The sequence below is a fragment of the Diprion similis genome, chromosome 13 (genome assembly GCF_021155765.1).
Source record: "Diprion similis isolate iyDipSimi1 chromosome 13, iyDipSimi1.1, whole genome shotgun sequence".
NCBI classification, from domain to species: Eukaryota; Metazoa; Arthropoda; class Insecta; order Hymenoptera; family Diprionidae; genus Diprion; species Diprion similis.
The window spans coordinates 7,874,614-7,896,776 of NC_060117.1; the positions used below are offsets into that span (position 1 = coordinate 7,874,614).

The window sequence follows — 22,163 nt, forward strand, 5'->3', positions numbered from 1 at the left end:
ATAACCTAATTGTATTCAAGAAATACATTTTAATATCGTATATTGAGTAAGCTTCCAAAAAAAAAAAAAAAAAAAAAAAAAATTGTATCGTGAAAGCAACACTTTTGGTTTTCTTTATCTATTTCATGCGATATAATCGACAAAATATTTATTCGTCAACACTCGGTGGTAGAATCTTCTTTTTTTCTCTTAGTAAGGGGTTATAAAACAGCGAGTGTAATATGTTCAACTTTTATGCAAGAATTTTCTTTCCAGCTATAAAAAGCAACGACGAATGCTGTAATATGTGGGAATATAAAACTGTGCCATACGAAATTCTGTATGTGATAAGGCGTGGCCGAGAACGCTGGGAAAACACCCCAACGGCGTTATGTTTGTACGCCCAAATTTAAAGTCCGGACGCGGATCATGGGTTGCAGATAAAACGAATTACGTCTGTTTTCTCGTCGTCAACGCGACTAGTCGACTCTAACTTTATACAGCCAAAGCATTAAACAGGTTCAAATATCACTGAATATTTGAATTTGAATTTGAATTTCTTTTTTTTTTCGCAGCTTTACTCGCATGTACAAATTTAATGTAACAAATCGCAAATTCTATTCAGATAAAACTGTCTTACTTATAGTTTAAAAACATTTACACATAGACATAACCTAACTTAACCTAAAACCTAACCTATCCTAACCTCTATTAAAGTGCGTGATCCTCGTCTGTATATCCATAACCATTTATCTGGTTGTTACGAAAATAGTCTAAAATCTGGTCAGGAAGTGTAGCTTTCCATGGAAAAAAAAAAAGAATCGAAATCGGTTCAGTAATTCTGGAGTTATAAGCGAACAAATATCAGAAGGACTTTGAGTGTTGTTTATGTAGAGAAGATTACAAGTTTTAAGATTACTAATTCTATTCAGATAAAACTATCTTAGTTATAGTTTAAAAACATTTAAACGAAAACTGGTGATATCCTTCCTGACCAACATAACCTAACTTAATCTAAAACCTAACCTATCCTAACCTCTATTCAAGTGCGTGATCCTCGTCTGTATATCCATAACCATTTATCTGGTTGTTACGAAAATAGTCTAAAATCTGGTCAGGAAGTGTAGCTTTCCATGGAAAAAAAAGAATCGAAATCGGTTCAGTAATTCTGGAGTTATAAGCGAACATATATCAGAAGGACTTTGAGTGTTTTTTATGTAGAGAAGATTACAAGCTTTAAATTCGGCAGGAATATCATGTCGATAGCGGAAAATCGTCGACAGGTCGTTTAGTTGGGATTGGAATTTGAAACGCCACTTAAATACGACAGTGATTATAATTATAACGTGAACGTTATCCTCACGTTTCCTAATACTTATGTATAGGCTCCAATATAATATCTCCGATTTTCTAATTACAACTAATCGCATCTGACGTCGCAACGATTCATGTAACAAAAACATATATTACGATCATCAGATTATAGAAAATTGCAGGAAACATGCGTTTTAAAATTAAAAACATTTTCAGTTAGTTAATTTTCCGAAATCAATTACGTAAATCGTAAAAAAGCGCTGATATAAGCCAAGCCGATTGATTTATGATTAACCGAAATGGCCCGGTTTTTAATTTCACTGTACAGTTTCAACAAAACTGACAATTAGTTTATGCATTCCCAAATAATATGTTCATGAATTGTATTTCGATCGAGCATAAAATGTCCCTAGGAGCCCACAGCTAACAGTGGACTCCTAGGGACATTTTTTGACAGTCGCGATTGGTATTGCGTCGGTATTGCAGTTACCGCCCGCACAAATGACGCTACCCTTTGAAATCGACAAAATGTTTTGTCTTTTAATCGAATGGTTAGTCTTGAAAATTGGAAAATAGGCTCGTTGTTAAGATTTCAATTAATAAATTATTTATAATCGAGTATTATTGTTCTTGTAATCTATAACGTTGTAGGTATAATAATAAAATAACTTATAAAAGAAAAAATGTTTATTTATATCCAAGAATATCATTTAGTTTATCGAATTACGAACGAAGAGAGAATAATAATAATAATAATAATAATAATAATAATAATAATAACGATAAATAAGTGAGATAAAAAATCGCGACGCAAAAATAATAAAGAATAATAAAATCATCATTTTTTTAAAACGTGTGCTCCGAGTTGGGCCTAATCAATAAATTACATCACGCACGTGATGAGCACGCTTGTGACTGAAGTGCCGAATGGAGTTACAAGACCGATAATCTATATCAATTATTATTGAGACATAGATGGTCAATCGTAGACAAATTTCGTGCGTAATTAGATGAGAGAAATGTCATTTTGCTTGTGAAACAACAACATTCAGTCATGCTCTAGTGGCTCCGATTAATCAATTCCGTACACGGTTTCTATGTCGTAAAATGTAATGTAGAAACAAATCTCTCTTGAAAGTTCCACGTTTTTTTTTTTTTTTTTTTTTCTTTACAGAAAATTTATAAATGTTTTCACATTTATTGGATAAATAATTTCAATTTTATCAACTGTGGGACAGTTAATACAGTTTTGATTAGTTGAAATTTTTTTTTTTTTTTTTTCATTCAGAATTATCGTCGTTTAAGAGAAATTATTTTCAGTAATTATTTGACTTTTAATTAGTTAAATACAAATTACAATCATTAATATATAACTTGTGATTTAGACGATGATTAGATAAGATTTGTTATTTGTTATTAAAGTTGGATGAATGTAATATTCATATTTTTTTCATCAGAAGAACATGAAATAAAAATTATCTTTTATCTTGTGATTTTTCGACGAAATTAAGTATGAATTGTATTTAAATATTTCATCTCATTGCAATGAAATAAGAGAGAAATCACAAAACTGCAATCGAATCAGATAAAATTATTGATTGACATTTTAAAACCGTAATTGAATCAATAAAATATATTTCAATTACTTGCAAGAATTGTAACTAAAACGAAATCTATTACTTATTACAGATTTAGTTGATATTTCATTCAACCTTAATTGATAAATACAATTCTAATTCGTATTCTGATTTATTACTCTCATCATAAACTAAAACGGTAATTTGTTTCACATTAGCTGTAAAATAAAAATATCATTTGTAACGCACTTCACCTCAAATTACGAATTACAATTACAATTACAATTACCGATTACCATAATTAAATTTTGAAAAAATGAAGCAGATAAAAGTTTTCGGAGCAAAAATTACCAAAAACCAGACCAACAAACTGGTCTTAAAATTTCTCTTCACTTTTGAATTATTCAAAAAGTTGAAAAAATCTTTACGAATAAAAAAAAAAAAAAAGGATTTCCCGATTCAACCGAGAGTTTCCCTGAGAATATCAACTTTTTTCACGTAAGATGAAAAACTCTTTAACCCTTTTTTTTCTGTTTACAGCGATGATAACTGCGGGCAGTCTCAACTAAAACGACGTGAAACGGGGAACGCGTTGCCTGATTCTCTCTCTCTCTTTCTCTCTCTCTCCCTCAACGTTTCAACTCGGGCTTTCTCCTCGCCCTGGGTAAAAAAATCCGCCCTTGCCACCGCAGGACACGAAACTCAACGGGCTAATAACCATCGTTGAGCACGATGGCTTTGAGCAGTTTGCAGGTAAGCGTTAAAACGTTTTTTTTTTTTGCCTATGAAAATTATGGACGTTTATTTAATCGGGATGCATCAGGCTTGCAATATAGTAGAGAAAAAAAAAAAAAAAAAAATTAAACATATAAAATGATATAATGCAAAATAATTTCACAAAGCAGAGAAATAAATAACAATTATACGAATATATGTCATATTTTTATTTTGTACTTTTAACTAAACAAAAATTAAACTATCATTGTTTCATTTTTTTTTGTGTACCTGCAATATAGGGTTTTAGTTTGTTAACAAATTCTCTTGCTGTTGGTTAATATAATAATAATAATAACAAGAGTTTTTGATTGATTAGAATTTTTTAAATATTATGTAAAAACTCAAATTCATTGATTTAATACCAATTGTTAATTAATTATCGTATGTAAACGAGTTTTATGATTAAAACGTGTCAACATGGAATGAGAAAATCAGAGAAAAAAATGGCTACCTTTTTTAAACACACGTTTCTGATAATAAGTTTTTTAACTAGCGTTGAAACTTTATTTTGACATTTTGTTATTCCTGCTGTTGCAATAATTCCTTGTTTACACAGTATAAGAGTACACCTGATGCATCTTTGACGCTGTTTTATGCCGCTTTAATCGTTAGCCGCAATTTTTACACCGTATGTGTGATACAATAATTAAAACATTAATAATAATTATTATGCGCGTTGACACCTCGTTTCGCGATTTAACCGAGTATGTATAATTTATTATATGCTTTGATTGGTAAATTGTTATGCATTTTGTAGTATAGCTGTTTAATATGCTTCCGTAAGTTGTTATTATTTATTGATTTATATCAATGTAATATTGCTAATTATAAGTTTATTGATCACAAAAAGGAAATCTTCTTATTCTCTTATCGTGGCTGACAGCGCTATTATTATTTTACATAATACGATCGCATTGTTTTCTTATTGTAATAACATTTGATGTCAAATTTTTTATTCCCATAATTTTCGTCAGATTTGAATATTAATCTTATTTTTATCGTATCAACTTTTGAAAAATCGACTTCATCTATACATTTTGGAATTCTGGATTTTCTTTACATAATGCATCGAGTATTTGACAAATTTTTTATTTGTACGGCTAAACCGTATCGAACCAATTTTATTGTCCATCCTTTTTGCATCCTTTATTTTAGTAACGATCGATCGATCGATTTTTTCTATCCAGCATCACGAATTTAATGTTGCATAAATCGAATCGCTTTTCATCGATCTAACCTTTTTAATTTGATCGAGAGCTTCGAAGCAACGATCGATTTTGCTTGTTGAGTGACGAGTCTAGCTTTTGAGTTATTTTTTTCTTTTCTTTTCTTTTTGTATCGTCGCCTCATCTTTACAAGTGGCAAATACATTATTACATATAATGTGTGCTACTCGCTGATGATATACAATATCGATATCAGTCTTACGTTGATCGCATTTTTATAAGTGATTATATAATGAAAGAAATATAGTTCAGAAGTTGTAAATGTACAGAAAAACGATTTGTTCAATTTACCAAGCGTATAATTTATTCGATAAAATAATTATCCGTCTAACTCAAGCATTTCTTCGCATTTAAGAGAGAAAAAAACATTAATTATTTAACTGATTAGCGTTTTTTTTTTCGTTTCGTACAACTATATCAATTGCTCTGATAAACATCGTTTGTGTGTACATCGAATGCTGTTATAATGAATGAAACGAGAAACGAGGATTTTTTTAGACGCAGAATTTTGGTCACGCGAAGATTTTATCTCGACTATAGGATCTACGCGATCAAATTAAGATAATAATAACGAAATTCACGATGAATAGTGAATTTTGAACAGACGTCGGCTTCGGCATTGTGTTAAAAATTCTTTACGACTTGTTAATCACTGCGAATCTAACAATTCTAAAGATAATCTTCATTCGGATGATTGGATATACGATTATTGTCGACGATGTTATTATACTTGCGATTCGAATGTCGCCGCCGTCGGAATGCCAGACGATTTTTTTTTTTTTTTTTTTTTTACACTCGTGATATTGCGAAATCAGTAAGAATCTAAAGTGCCTGTACTTACAAATCCACATATTGCCATTAAAATGTACTTCAAGTGTGATAATAAACACAGCAATTACATAATAATTAGTCTGCACGCAAAGTTGTTGAACAACATTATGCGAAAACAGCTTTAAAGAAAAAAATTTTACGGTTAGATTGCATTTTTGATTCCTAATTTTTTTTTCAGGATATTGTAGAAATATATTTCCAATTTTTTTAATCACGACTTTACGCGTAACCTGACCAACAAATAATTTTTAAGTTATATTTATAGGTATATATTTATTCACTCGTGAAATCTGGTTTACACTTTTCCGGAAATCTTGTGAAATCTTTGAAACCTTCGACTATCCTTTGAAATCTTGAGAAATTTCTTGAAATCGTTGAAATCCTTGACATCATCTTCAATCTCTTAAAATCTTTTGAAATTGGTTGAAATATTTTGAAATCTTTCAAACATTTTGAAATTTACGGAAATCATGTGAAATCTCTTGAAATCCTTGAAACCTTTTATTATCCTTTGAAATCTTCAGGAATTTGACTTGAAATCTTTTGAAATCCTCTAAAATAGTTGAAATCTTCGAAATCTTTTGAAATCCACTGAAATCATCTGCTTGAAACCCTCTAAAATCGTTGAAATCTATGAAACCTCTTTTGAAATCTTTTGAATTCTTTGAAACCGTTTACTATCCTTTGAAATCTTGAGAAATTTCTTGAAATCTTCTGATATCCTTTGAAATCTTGAGAAATTTCTTGAAATCTTCTGATATCCTTTGAAATCTTTTAATATCCACTGAAATCACAAATACAATCTCTTGAAATTCTCTGAAATTTTTGAAGTCTTTTGAAATCCACTGAAATCATCAGCAATCTTTTGAAATCCTTTGAATTCTTTGAAACTTTTTACCATCCTCTGAAATCTTCAGGAATTTCTTGAAATCTTTTTAAATCCTCGAGAATCGTTGAAATCTTTGAAATATTTTTAAATCCACTGAAATCTTTTGAATTCGTTGAAACCTTTTACTATACTTTGAAATTTTTGAGAAATTTCTCGAAATCCTCTGAAATTTTTGAAATCCTCGAAAATCGTTGAAATCTTTGAAATCTTTTGAATTCTTTGAAACCTTTTACTATCGTTTGAAATTTTGAAAAATTTCTCGAAATCTTCTGGAATCTTTTGAAATTGTTGAAATCTTTTAATATTCATTGAAATCATCTGTAATCTCTTGAAATCTTTTGGAATCTTTAAAGCCCTTTACTATCCTTTGAAATTTTCAAAAATTTCTTGAAATTTGTTTGGCACCCTCTGAAATCGTTAAAATCTATTGAAATTTTTTGAAATTGATTGAAATCTTTGAAAACTTTTGACTATCCTTTGAAATGTTTAAAAATTTTCTGAAATCTTTGTAATCTTGAAATCAGATGTACATACATCAAATCGATGAGTGATTAACCCCTCTTTCAAGCGTGTCGAAATTTGAATCTCTGATGTTTATTCTCACGTTTAGTGCAGCAAACATTTCAATTGGCTTGATTTAATCTCAACGTATTTTTTTTTCTTTTTAGTCAGTTGCATGGTATTTGTGTAACGCTCAATTTATTTTATACTCGAAACCATTTATACTATCCGCTTGTGTGTTTGTAACGTTGTATAATGTAGAGAGGGTGGATCGATCCATTCGAGTGCTTAACAACTACATCACATATAGTGCTCGAAGGTTCGTGTATATTTTTTTAGGGAAACGTGTTTGCTAAATTGTCCACGGTTTACACATCGGGCAATCATTGTTAATGGACTAACGCAGTTGGTCGATTTTCGAGCAAAACTTCACTCGTCAGTATTGAAACCTAAAATGAACCAACGATATGGCGGCTAATAAAACTGGAGAAGTGAAATTATTGACGATTTTTATTTACTTCTGCGAATTAATTAATGGAACTGTAAAGCGCTTGAATTATTTGTTGATGAAGACTGTCGAATCCCTGTGAAAAATTATTACCAGAACCCTATTTGTAACATTTTTGTTACGCTATTTTGATTGATCAGTTTTTTTGATTCTCTAATTTTGTTTAAAAGCTATTAATGCGAGAGGACTTTTGACCAAAATTTTTTCGCAAACTTACTGTTACTATTTAATTTAAAAAATTCTAAACTCTGAAGAAAAGGACTTTGTTTCTTATGAAAAACTCGTCACCTACGTAAATTTCGAGAGGTTTTTAAACAACTCCGGAATGGATTTATAGACTGATTTTTAAACTCTGCTGAAATTCTTCGCGAAAATTCTCTAAGAATCATAAAAACGATTTGAAATTTTTTCAGACTATATTTAGAAGATGATATTTATTCCTTCATTTTAGGTGTGAAAATCTCATCTCGAAGCGTCTGAATTTTCGTCTTTTGATTAGCTTCTTCTTCATCCTTAGATGTTATCATTTTCATAATAAAACTCGACTTTGGTTTAACTTTGTCAACCTTCGTTATTTCACCACTTTTTACTTAAAATAGTGCATTTCACTAGACTGTCGTCTGATACATGGTTGTGTTTATTTCGCAGTACGTTAGCAACTTTGTGTTATCGTGAAAATATTACAAGAAATAACTTGTTACTGCGATAAATTATACGATTATCCGATTGCAACCACAACTTATTCGGTCTTCTGACCTCGATGATCAAGATTTGGAAACTAACGAGGAAACTAAGGAAATCCAGATTTTGGCAAAAAACAGGTCTCTTTCAATTTATCGTCGAATTTGAGAAACAAATTTTTTCATTGTAATTTTTTGTCTCCATGTTTGAAGACCAAATATTGTTGATGAGGAAAATTGATTCGTTTGATTGATTGACATGATTTATTGAAAAAATTTGTCTTGCACGAGGATGCAAAAAACTTCTTACGAAGTTTGCAGCACTTGGATCAAAAATATAAAAAAAAGTTGACTCAAACCCAAGTAATTAACGCGTATGATTAACAGGTGTTAGAAATATTCTACGGAATCGGCATTGAAAAACATAAAAAGACTGACATAATGATTCTATGTGTAACGATCTGAATCGTTCGTGTTAAACGAATAAGTAATATTGCTATAGAACAGTTTAAAAACCTGACAGTAAAATTTTGAAAAAATACAAAATAAGCCAGGATTTTATCTTCCCGAGTTTTGAATTATTTTACCACGAATACAAAATGAAAGGAATAAAGTATTACGTTTAATTTCTGCTGTGGCGTTAATTCAATGCGAATTTGTCATGAATTTGTGAAAATTTTCGCAATGATCGATCCCTTTTTCAGTAATAAATAGAGTAAATTGTAAAATTGTAGCTTTCGAGAGCAATATTTTATCACGTAACCTTATTCTTCGGAAAATCAGGCTAAAAAAAAAAACGCAGAATATTGACAGGATAGAAGGGTAAAAATATAGAATTTCCAATGAGCCGAGAATCCAATTCATAGGATTTCAAACCATAGAAAGGTATATAAATTTACACAAACTCAAAATATAGAATCTTCAGAATTGTGATCTATATTCTGGTTTTTATGCTTTACCTAATTTTGCATTTTAACTTTTCTGCAATTTACATTCTTGCATATTCGATTATTGCAACTGTTTACTTGTTGACAAAATTTTGTAAGAATGTCGAAAGATTGAAAGTAAAAGGGTTCTAATGTTGATTTTGAATTCTTGAAATTTTAGATAATTTTTCAAACTGCAGAATCTATTTTACACAATTTTGTAATGTAGGAAGGTGAAATATAGAAATGACAAAATGTTTGACGGTAAAGTATAAAAATCCGATGTACAGTATTGTCAGAATAAATAACAATAGCAACAACAAACCGAAACAGAAGCGTTCGAATTCAGCTCTCTCTGACCTTTCTAGATTTCGTTCTTTCAGATTTTCACATCTTTGAAAATCATATTTTGACGCTTATATTTCTGGATCTATCTATACTTTTTCATCCTCACCCGAAAATCTGCCAGTCTGTAGATATAGCTTCCCTGAATGACCGCATCCTTTCGCATTTATTTTCGTATTTATTCAAACCATCCGTTTCACACTTTTGTAATTTGAATATATCTATGCTTCCGATCGACACTTAACAATCATATTTTACAACTACTTTGTGGCATGATTATTGCGTATGGAATTTAAGGTTGCGTAGCAGTCCTACCCTTACCGACCGAGCAAACTCACCATTGAATGAAAAAATTAAAGGAAATGTTTCAAATTTCGACAGTGCATCGCTCTTTCGTTACGGAATACAAGAAAGTTACTCATACACCGAAAATTATCAAAAAATATGTGGTGTTATTATTTCCACAATTCAAAAACCAAAAAGTCCATAGCTGGGATACTTTACTTTACAATATTGAGATAGTTAAACAAAAATTAGGAATAACAATAATTTTATAGATAAAAGATTCATTTATTTATTCAAAATAGGATTACAAGGAGTGAGTTTGCTCGGTCGGTAAAGGTAGAACTACTACATAACCTATCGAGTAGTTTGAATTTGCATGGTTGTTTACGAATACGTTTAAAATCTGAATACCTACTTATAAAATAGAGAAATGTAAAATCGGAAAAATTGGGGAGGGTATGCAAAAAATCAGGGGTCTGAGTATTTCTCTTATTAAATATTGTTGACTAGCATAAACGATGGCCGATTCACGCGGCCCCAACCCAATAAGTCAGTTGTGGACCGCGACAGTGTCTCCCGAACCGGACTCGGAGTGTCTCTACGAGGAGATATCAGGCCTTTCCGGGGGTCATGAATTAGACAGATCGGAAGAAGGGAGCGAGGGTGGTCATAGGAGGAACGGCGCGGGAGGGGATAGGGGAGTCCTCGATTATACGTCCAGGGTGGAGAAGCAATATGCGGTGCGAGGGTGTTACGGGGAGTCTGGACCAGGCGCCGCACTCGACGCGGCTGCCACCCTCAAGCTGACGAGGGGTCGAACTGCTCGCTACGTCTCACCCCATTACCAATACGGTGCAGGTCAGATCGCAGAGCGCCCTAGCGGCAGGTCACCACGCGATCGTTTCAACCGCGGCTCCTTCAGTAATGAGACGCAGGAAGAAATACAAGAGGACGATGAAGCCACTCTTAGGGAGTTGCTTGTAAGGTACGTCACGCGTACCGCGAACGAATCATCTTGCTAAATCCGTTTACGCCACTGCACCGCCATCTACCTGTGTACCTGTATACCTATAACCTGTACCTGTTACCGACACTGACTTGGTCCTTGATTTGGAATTTTCCGAGATTCGTTGAGCAGGACATCCTCATTTGTTTGAAATAGATATGCCGTGTGTCCGTGAGGAAAGTACACACTTTAAGTCGTTCGAATTTTATTGGCCGAGAGTTGACGCCTGATTAAGTAGAAAATGTCCCTAGGAGCCAACCGGTAGCTGTGGGCTCCTAGGGATATTTTTCCTGATAGTCGCTACTGGCGTTGCGTCGGATGCTTAATTAGACGGTAACTTTCCTCATGGACACACGGTATAGAAATCTCTTAGAAACTGGGTGGCCATACACCTGGAAATGTCAGGGGATTTTTTATTTGGTCATGGAAGAAACTGGTTTTATCAGTTTTTTATCGTGTGATTCAGTAATGATTTTTAGAGTCAGCAAGTTTCCTGTTTTACTTTGAGAAAACGAATTGGCTTGAACTGACGGTTTTTTACGTTATATTTTTCTTCGATTACAATTGAATTTGAACCGAATATAGAGTTGATAAGCTGAACGATTTAGGTTTTAGTAACTTACTAGAACTGGGGAATTTCAGGAAAACTAGGTCTTAGGTTCGGGGAAAACCTGGAAAAGTCATGGAACTTTTTTCCCAAAAATTTGTTGTCACCCTGTTGAACGCACAGAATTTTATCTCAACTCTGAAGCCTGTCGCATGTTTGTCGCTTGAAATATAAAAATTTTTTAGTAAATTTTAGTTTACAAATATTTGATCGTGGGACAAACTATTTGCAAAAATTTATAAGGGGTCGCATAAAGTCTAATTTTAATTTCGTATCAGCTGATATTTTTGTTAAATATGAGAATCAATGATCAATGATTTCTCGCAGTGATAGATTTCTTTGCAAACGATTGATCCTATAACGAAATATACTTTATTAAAATTGTAGTAAAAACGTCCATATTTTAAATGACAATCTACACAGCTCAAGGGTTGAGATAAAGATTTGTACTTTGGACGAGATTTTTATATATTTATATCGAACGAATTTGGATGGCAGCTACGTCAAAATTTGAAAAACTTCAAAATGAAAACAACCCTTATACTTATATCTTCCTATCCACTACTTGAACATCAATTGTCATCATGAAACGGTCTGCATGGGCTGAATTGTAATCAGTTGAATTACAAATTGCGATTTGTAATTCAAGGGGTTGATAAATAGAAATTACATTTGTAAATTGTAATCGAGAGCTTACGTAAAATAAAAAATATATTTCTGATTTGTGTAATCGAGGTTATACATGAGATGCAAATTATTTCTGCAGTATTTCGTAATAACAGAATAAACAATGAAGTTGCAAATTACGTTAATACTTTTTTGTTGAAAGAGAAAAGATCCTTTCTAATCAATTTGTATGATATGATTGGACAGAAATGAAATACGATATACATGTTACATTTTTATTTTCTAATGAAGAAAAAAAAAAAAAAATCAATAAGATACAGTAATTACATTTGTAAAATTATTTACAATTGGTCAAATTTTAGATTCAACGCCGTAACTTTGCGGTGATTGTATTAATTCCAACTGTTTGAAAATTATAATTGATCCAAATGAAGGAACCAATTACTTGTAAGAATTGTAGTTGAACGGAAATTAAATGATAAATTAAATGCAATCTTCATTTTATCTTTTGTATTCACTAAAGACGATAATTACAAAATATTTCTATTATGTTCTTGTCATGAATACAATATACAAATGTAACTTGTATTTTATGTCACCCTCATTACAATATACAAATACAATTTGTAATCTAATTTGACCCAATTACAAATTACAAATCAGGCGTTTGATTTGTAATTGAAATCTAATTATTTACAATTTGTAATTGAACGATGCCCAGTACTGTCACAAATATCGCTGATCCTCGATCAATTGGACGTTCTATGCAGTTTGATGAGAATCGGATTATATTATTATTATTTTCTATGAATAAAACCTATGTGTATTCGAGTGATCGATGCGGCTCGAATGGTGTCTCAATATCTATAAGGTAGCAGTGTCTATATCATACTGTGATGCTGTATATACATTTTGGTAATTATAAATCGTAAACTTTTGAGTTTGTCACGTGTCAAAAACTGTTGATGCTACTTTAAGGCGGGAAACCAGTTTAGGAGGTCGAAATTTTGGTGTTTCTTGTAAATTTTTTTAACAGGGAAGAAATAATCAGAATTTGTTTAAACTTTGAGGATGTTTTACTCATGTTTTGAAGTACACTTTGTAATTTTTTCAAGTCATTTCCGCTGGAAATAGTGGAGTTAGAAGCTGCTGGCAATGGACGATCGTCATCTGATTTTTTTTGGCTGTTGGGCATTCCTGAAGTTACAATTTTTATCTGTAATCATTACAATTTTTTTTTTGTTTCATTAACAACGTATTTACTAAGAATATGAACCTAACTGTGGGACGGTATTATTATTAAAAAAAAATTTTTTTAATGCAAAAAAGGTGAAAAAACATGACATTGTGTTCAAACACCTCAAAAAACATGCAATTTTCAACTTTTTTCGTATCACAATTAGGTTCATTTAGATTCAAGATAGGGTTTTTAACGAAAAAAAGAAAATTGTAATGGTAACAGATAAAAATTGTGACTTCAGGAATGCCCAACAGCCAAAAAAATCAGATGACGATCGTCCATTGCCAGCAGCTTCTAACTCCACTATTTCCGGCGGAAATGACTTGAAAAAATTACAAAGTGTACTTCAAAACATGAGTAAAACATCCTCAAAGATTAAAAGAATTCTGAATATTCCTTCCCTAAATTTTTGAATATGAATTTGAATGAAAAATTTACAATAGACATTTCCCATTGAAGCTTATAAATGAAAACTATTAAAATAATTATCACTTATGAAATAAAAATTTGTAATTTATGTCAAATTATGAGTATTAGTACAATTAATCCTCTTCTAACAACATTTAACTATAAAGGAAAACTATAGGTAAGGTCTTATGTAAAAAAGTGGAAGTGAGTCCAAGAATTCTTATGTGTTCTTACAGGGGGGGAGGGGGGCGTTTAAAAATGGCTAAAATCGTCCTTACAGAATTAATAAATGGCCTCATTACACACGAATTCCAAGATGCTCAAAACTTGATTCGGCTAATACTTTTTAATCTAGTAGAAAAAATTACACCTTTCAGAAAAGAGTTGATATTTTGTAGCAATAAAATATTTCTGTCTGAAATTAGTTATTTGACCGTTGAAAAATATAAATTGTCTAACTATGACAGTCTGAAAATTGATAGACGTATGATTTATGAGGTAGTAGTACGATACGGGCACTTCTATCTTATGAGAAATTGTTTCTACATCACTTACGTGTGATTCGGTAATTCATTACCTACTAGACTGACGGTTCAGAGGATTTTTCCTTCTTCAATCCTTTACTCCAATTAATAATAATAAACTAACATATCCTGCAGTTCTCATAGTTTTTAATCCAGATTTAAAATCTGCCACAATAACTATAGTTTTTTTTTTGTATATCATTAGATTATTGACAGACTGTTATAACGTCTTTGGTGTTTCTTTTTTCATTTTCTTGTCGATAACCCAGTGAAAATCATTTCCTGATGAAAGAGTATAATTAATAATCATCAAACTGCTTGAATAATATATCTATATAGTAGTTAGAATCTGTATGAAGGAGAAAAAAAATTCTTGGTGCTTACCAAAACGCATAGAAGTTAGTTACTAAACATATATGTATATATATATATATATATATATATATATATATTACTATACCGTATTTCCATTTCGTTTCGAATTTTGTTGGCCGACAGTTACCGCCTGATTGGAGCAAAAAATGTCCCTAGAAGCCCACCGTTAGCTGTGGGATCCTAGGGACATTTTCTGACCGTCGCGATTGGTGTTGCGTTGGCTGCTCGATCAGGTGGTAACTGTCGGCCAATAAAATTCGAACAAATTGACGCACGCGCATAAGATGTGCACATTCCTAATGGAAACACGGTATATGAAATCAATATATACTGTATTCGTACATGCATACATGTATATATATATATATATATATAATGAATTATGCATCCCGTTAAATCAGTTTTCTAGATCACTGACTTCTTAAAGCGATTATTTTCAATGAAAGAAAAACAAACGCTCCCTCGCTTATCATTTAGGCTCTATATATCCAAGAATGCAATGCAAGGCTTAATGCCTGTCTCTGTCATGTATACATAAACCTACGATTCCACACGCTCTTGCCCTATTCTTGTACATACTAAACACCCTTTGGTCACGAAAAATTATTACAAACATTGTTTTACTACCACTTTGTACTGATAAACGTAATTATTTGGCTGCGGCGCTCGCAGGCTTACCACTGGTTGCTACCTTCGTTTATGTAATTATATAAAATTATATTTTATACGCTTAGATGATTTTCACACAAATAAGTATGAATCACTATCATCGATAAATCTATTCTACCTGTACAATTGTCATTAAAGAAGTTTTCGACAAACTTTGCCACAAGCTTCCATCAATGGTATACCTAGTGCGAGAAAATCAAAGAAATTCTTATTTGTGTGCAACTATGAGACGTATAGTTTATCAGTTGTAGCGACGCAGATTGTTATTGTTATTATCATTATTATTATTATTATTATTTTCTTTATAAATTGGTTTGCTGTCCGTTCATGTTTTAACTCAGCATAAAGTGATGGAGTGTTCAAATTGCAAGCTCGCTTATGGACGCGGGCGATCACTTATAGGCAAGGGTGAGTAAGCTGGCGGCGCGTCGCATGGCGGTTAATTGAATATAACAATGTGACGTGTGTTTAGAAATTGAAAGTCACGTTTCTAAAATGAGATTGAATAATCCATCTGACATATGACTGAACCAAGACTGTGTTTCCAAACTAGGTAAAAGTTTACAGAGTGAAAATAGAGAAGCAGGGCAGGTGTCGGCCCCACCCCACTGCGCCTACCTTCTACTTTGGTTGGACCACTTGACACCACAAGCTGTGCATTCATTCAGAATCATTGATTGGATTTTGGTGGAATCCAACGTACAAACGTTTGAGACACAAACAAAGCAAAGTGAAAAATATTGAGAGAATCAGTGACGAAAAAGAGAAAAATCAAGAGGAGTTAGTGGGGAGGCGTAAAGGCTACTGTAGTTTCGGAACACAGCCATGGTCTCCCTACCTCCCAGGTACATACCTACATCATCACTACATTAAACTGCTATCCTTTTCATTCACTCATCGTGCAGAATTTAATATTATTCATTTGATCGTTATAATTTATTATTCATCGACAATTATATCATTTATCAAATTTAATATAATACACGTGTTGCTGCTTCATCACCGCTCACTTTTTTCAAAATTCATTAATCGGCGATCGTCATTCCATCGCTATGATAATAGTATAATACCGCTCTTTCTGCGTACAGATCCCGATACCGACATTTTACCAAAATTTTATCCAATCATTACAGAAATTATGGTAACGTAGAGCGCAATGCGGAAGATAAATTTCCGACGAGCGGTAAAGTGGCGACAACCCCTCACCGAAAAAAGGGTTTGCGTCTGAGCTGTAAAGCGGCTAAAATATCGGTACAATGTCGGTATCGGGATCTACACACGGAAACGGCTATACTATACTACTAATGATACTGTGTGCATCGGTGAAAATATGTTGGAGACTGTATTTAATTAAATACACGAGAATCGTTCTATCGCGACGGATAATTATTTTTTTCTTTTCTTTAATCACATTCGAACGTTGATTAGGGTTCATTTCATAGGTACAGTAAAAATTTCCGGGTTATTGAATTAATTTTTATATTGTAAAATTCTTTTGAAGAGGAGAGACGAGTAAAACTATTTGCGGTAGAGGGAAAAATATTATCAACACCTGGCTTATATAGCTGGTATAATAAAAGAATTGAACGTCCGTTATACTTGTCCTGTTAGTAAGCAGCAGCAGCCATTGTAAAGGAAACGTAACTTCCGTGCATAAATAATCTTTCAAGTACGTTCAACATATGATCATCTATAACTAGCTATACCTACGTAATAGACTTCTCTATTTCACCTGTGCACAGTTGCAAACTATTTAGTAGCGTTCCGCCTCACACTCATACGGCACACATTTAGAGATGCTTTTTGTGCAATTTATATTTCGTCTATTTCTACCTATACATGTTATTTTCGATATTTAATTATACTGTCTGTTTGTATATATGCCTTTTATATGGTCTTCCTTGTGTCGATTAGCGGCTTCCCCGCCATCTTCCTCCAACCCTACATCCGTTTCCTATTAGAGCCTGGGAATGTTTAAATATAGAAAAGTCACCTATGGAGCTTTGAGAAACGAAAGCTCGGTTATCTTGCATATGAATTATAAGGGTAGAAAATCAGATACCGTATTAGCGGGCCGTAGCTGGCAATGGTATAGCATCGATGTGAGCTACGATTATACTTCTTCGGCACTAGTTGATACAAGGTTATGTATATGCACAGTCTGCAGAAGCAGGTCAGCGTGATGAGTATGAACTTGAGTGCCAAGCTGGATGAGCTGCAGCGGGGCGACCGCCAGCTAGAAACAACTGTTGCACTATGTGAAATTCGAACCCAACTGCAGGAACTTACCAAGAGCGTTGAGTCTTGTCAGAGCGAAGTCAGTGAAGTTAAACGCGACATGGTGGCGATCAAGGTAAGTTCGTTTTAAACTTTTTAAAACGTCAGTTTTCTTCTTGATTAGGATGAATCTTTCAAGACCGTCTTTCAGTCAAATGGTAGAAAGAGAGTAAAAGGTGTTTGAAAAACTTCCAGCAATGTTGTTCGTGCTAATCATCGTGAACACGAATTAAACATCTTTTTTGTGCCACATATATCAATGTGACCAAATTAGAGTTACACTAACCAAGATGTCAGTAAGTTGAGAAAATGTTTTATGATTAGAACGATCAAAATGATTATATTTTGGTGTTTTTGGGCTCATTTTGTTCTATTTAGAATTCTCCAAATATCGTCTGAAACTTTTTTTTTTCAATTTTACGTCTGTACTGAAATGCAAGATTGCTTGAATACTTTGCAGACAATTTATGGGGATCTGGTTAGTGAGAAAATTGAACTCGAAAACATGAGAATCGGATCAAAAGCATCACAGTTTAATCGTTTTGAATTATACAATTATTTAAACCTTCTCTCAAAATTTTAATATCTCAGTTTTCTTGATCGAATTTGCTCAGGTTCACTTCAATCGCATATAAGAGATGTTGGTTCGTTATAGTGTTCAGTATATCATTGGTGCAAATGAAATTACTGGAGATTTTTTAAATGGGATATTTATTTTCTTTTTCTAAATTTCAATCAAGACGGATTCATCCTTACCAATGTTTTAAGATCCCAATTTGTAGTAAGCAAAAAGATTTATTCTCAAAATAAATTTTTTTTCCGTGGTAATTCAAAATTAATTAATTATACCGACAATCGAGGTCTCGAAAAATATTACTCACTAATTGTTTTTGCTTTGCATACTGACTTTAGCACGAGTTAGACACGGTTCAGCAGGTCAAGGAAGAGATAGAAGAATTACGGGAGTGCGTGGATCGCCTGGAAGAACATTCCCATCGAAGAAAGCTCAGACTTCTTGAACAGGTGACAAACACCTGTATGAGCACAAATTCGTTTCGTCTTTTTTGTTAGTCAAATATAATTTTCATTTTACAATTATCTGTTGTAGTACAATTATATCAATCAGGAATTTCCAATAAATCATTATATTTAATTTATGTACTATAAAACACATTATGTATTATACCTATATGTTGGTGTTCAAATATGTTCGACAGTTTTATTTGTTCTGTTATTTTCCTTGATATCCTCATTTACCTAATAATTAAATATTTAAGTATATATTTTATATGATTTTATTATGTCTATCGTTACTTCTGTCATTCTTTTTATTGCATTGTATACTAGATATGTGATCGAACTGAATATTTCATTTGACAACACACATTTATACCTTCAGACTGCAACTGAAGACACGATTTATTTACTTCCATATTTAACTGCAGGTCTGACATCACAATTTGCATTATTTTGCAAAGTTAGAGAAGATTCTGTATTGACTCTGTAGAAGGGACTTTCCACAGAGTCTTCTCAAATTTTTGTAACTGATGGTAATGCTACTAGGAAATAGCTATGTTTTTCACTTTCAATCGTTTTATCCAGTTTCGAAAATCATGATTTTTATTTTAAATATTGGTAAAAATGTATTCAACAAAATATTAAAGATGAACTTTTAACTTTATCCGAAAGTAGATACAATTTCCCCTCCGTCAAATGAAATTTTCAACTCAAACTGTACATCGTACGTCTCTAATGTTGTTCGTTTTTCTAGGGGCTGACATTATTCCTGTCGTATGCAATTCTGGCAGCAGTACTTGGCATGCTACAGTTTGGATACAACACTGGCGTTATAAATGCTCCCGAATTGGTAAGTCCGAATTCAATATTGATGATACATGACTACAGTTCATAATTACTCCTTGTTTGCCCCTTTTTCATATACAGGGTGTTTACGAGTAAACACCACAGTATGTTGGGTTGCCTACCACTGGGGGTGCAAATGCCGCTCAAACAGATCTACCTATTTATCGCTAGATAGCACGCTTAATTCGTTGCTTATAACCTATGCTAAAGAATTTAATAATCGCGTTCGCAGTCACATTAAAGTGATCATATGATTTAACTTGATTAAAGTGATGATAACTCGGTAGCCCTGTTTTACCAATATTTGTTCCCCTCGATGGTAGGCAACCCAAAACACTGCGGTGTTTACTCGGTGACACCCTTTACACCCGGTGATTCTTGATGTACAAATAACCGGCTATTCGCAATATTTCTCCATTCTTTCGACAGAATATTGAGAACTTCATGAAGGATGTGTACAAAGACAGGTATGGGGAAGACATTAACGAGAACGCAGTTAAGAGGTTGTACTCAGTTGCGGTCAGTATATTCGCCATTGGCGGTATGCTTGGCGGTTTTAGTGGAGGAATGATTGCCAACAGATTTGGCAGGTAAGTTTCAGCACACATATTGCACGGTGGCTCTTTTAATACCCGCCAGTCTTTTCACGTACATGATCATTAATTTCTAACACACGAACACATGAAAGTGTACAAATAATCGGCATAATTATGTAAGATTTTACAACGCATTCGCTGCCTTTAGCGCTCTAAAATTTTTTTAGAATCGTTTCAAAAGTAATTATTCTTCCACTCAAGTGAAGTTATAAAAATATCGTAAACGATGCATAATTTTTTTTACGAAAAAATCTCTTAATGTTTTCAATGATCAAAAAATTATAAATTCGTCTTCAACTTACAAGAACGTATGTTTTGTGATTCTTCACAGTTTGAAGATTATTTTTTGTTTTGAGATCCACATAGTTGATCGATACCTTAATTGGAAGGTTGTGTTTTTTTTTTTTTTTTTGCAATAGGAGTGCATTTTTAATAGTTTTCATTTTGGATTGTACTAATTCGTTGAAAAAAACTTGGACAGCTATGATAAACATTCTTAAAATTCATGAGCGAGAACTCTGAGTCAAACAGGTGAGTTTGATCATCTAAAGCCATTATGTAGAGCACAGGTCGAGTATTTTATATATCCCAAAGTGATGACGGAATATGTTTTCATGAAGCTCAAAAGCATGTCAGATTAAAAAAAAATCATTCACATTTGTATCTAAATAAGCGACGGTTAAATCACCAGTGAATATTTTACACTACAAGAATCAAATGGATTTGAGATATAAAGTGTAATAACAGTTCTTAAAAAAGATTTTCACTGGTATTTCAAATGTATCAGTCTCGAATAATTTTATGAAAATTTTAAGTTCGTATTAGAAGTTTCTAAGGTCTAACAGAATATCTCAAATTCATATTGGCAAAATTACGAGTCACATAAACAAATTTCACATATAAATGTTTCTATAAATTGAATAATGATATTATTCATGAATTTTGTACTATTACTGTTTCGTTACTACGTGTACACGAATAATAAAAAAATATTTTAGTAGCTATAATTTACTTTCGTTGCAAAAGTTTTCAGCTGCTTTTTACAATATTTTTTTTTCTTGATTTGATTATGTCACTGTCACTAGCGACAAGGCATCTATGTTGCGAGTAAGCAAAATTAGCCAAATGATAGTTGAGCAGCTATGCCTGAATATAGTTTTGCCATAATTTTGTTCGAAAGCACTTACATTATTTATTTTAGACAAAAGATTGCAACAAATTTGACTTAGAAATGGTGCTGAAACAGATTTAGGAGTGCTTTAAGTGATTTCAGTGTATCTGGTGCGAGAATTGAGCATGATTGAATCTTGATGTAAACGTAACGTCTGATTGTCTTTCAGAAAGGGGGGCTTACTGCTAAACAACGTGCTGGGCATCGTCGGGGCATGCCTTATGGGTTGCACCAAAATTGCCAACTCATATGAAATCCTGTTCCTCGGCCGGTTCATCATCGGTGTTAATTGTGGCTTAAACACCTCCTTGGTTCCCATGTACATATCGGAGATAGCACCACTGAACTTGAGAGGCGGCCTGGGCACGGTGAACCAGCTCGCTGTTACGGTGGGCCTCCTGGTCTCCCAGGTGTTGGGCATCGAGCAGATTCTTGGCACAAAAGATCGCTGGCCCGTTCTTTTAGGTTTGGCCATCTGCCCTGCCATCCTACAGCTAGTATTATTACCATTTTGTCCAGAATCTCCCAGGTAAATCCATCTATATTCATCTGAATAAGTGTTTAGTAACTTTTTAACGTTATTTCGTGGTAGTGTCTCATCTGTAATTCAAAACAGTATGAATCTGGCCGGATTTCTGAAATTTGGTGTATATTCTAACGAAACCTGCTCGCATTTATGCAGTACAGTTAAAATTTTACCCCGGTTTGTCTGTATTTATGCAATTCAGGGTGTAGTTCGACGCGATCCGCCTACGCAACTTGGCGTACATTCTACCCAAATCTGCCTATATTCATGAAATTGCTATTGTTTTTGCCTGGATTTATGCAACCCGGTGTACTGAACCAAATTGCAATTGCTAAGGTGCAGGCGATTTCGGTAGGATGTATTTCAAATTGCATAAATGCAGGCGGATTTACGCTATGTAAAATTCCCTAAATTCAGGAATTATCGATCGTTTAAT

The 22,163-nt window shown here is 33.1% G+C and overlaps 1 protein-coding gene across 15 annotated transcripts in view; it reads left to right on the top strand.

Moving 5' to 3' along the window:
* Positions 1-22,163, top strand: part of LOC124414131 (glucose transporter type 1) — a 72,092-nt gene that overhangs the window by 31,696 nt on the left and 18,233 nt on the right. For 9 of the 15 annotated variants that reach the window (XM_046895059.1, XM_046895062.1, XM_046895067.1 and 6 more), the window contains exons 1-7: positions 3,402-3,623; positions 10,349-10,823; positions 17,455-17,647; positions 18,484-18,594; positions 19,343-19,438; positions 19,864-20,024; positions 21,371-21,730. In XM_046895059.1, coding sequence (XP_046751015.1) covers positions 10,357-10,823; positions 17,455-17,647; positions 18,484-18,594; positions 19,343-19,438; positions 19,864-20,024; positions 21,371-21,730 — 1,388 coding nt within the window. In that variant the 5' untranslated portion in view covers positions 3,402-3,623; positions 10,349-10,356. Of the gene's footprint in view, positions 1-3,401; positions 3,624-10,348; positions 10,824-15,847; positions 16,140-17,454; positions 17,648-18,483; positions 18,595-19,342; positions 19,439-19,863; positions 20,025-21,370; positions 21,731-22,163 lie in introns of those variants that run through there. The other 6 variants (XM_046895061.1, XM_046895060.1, XM_046895071.1 and 3 more) reach the window with 5 other exon arrangements.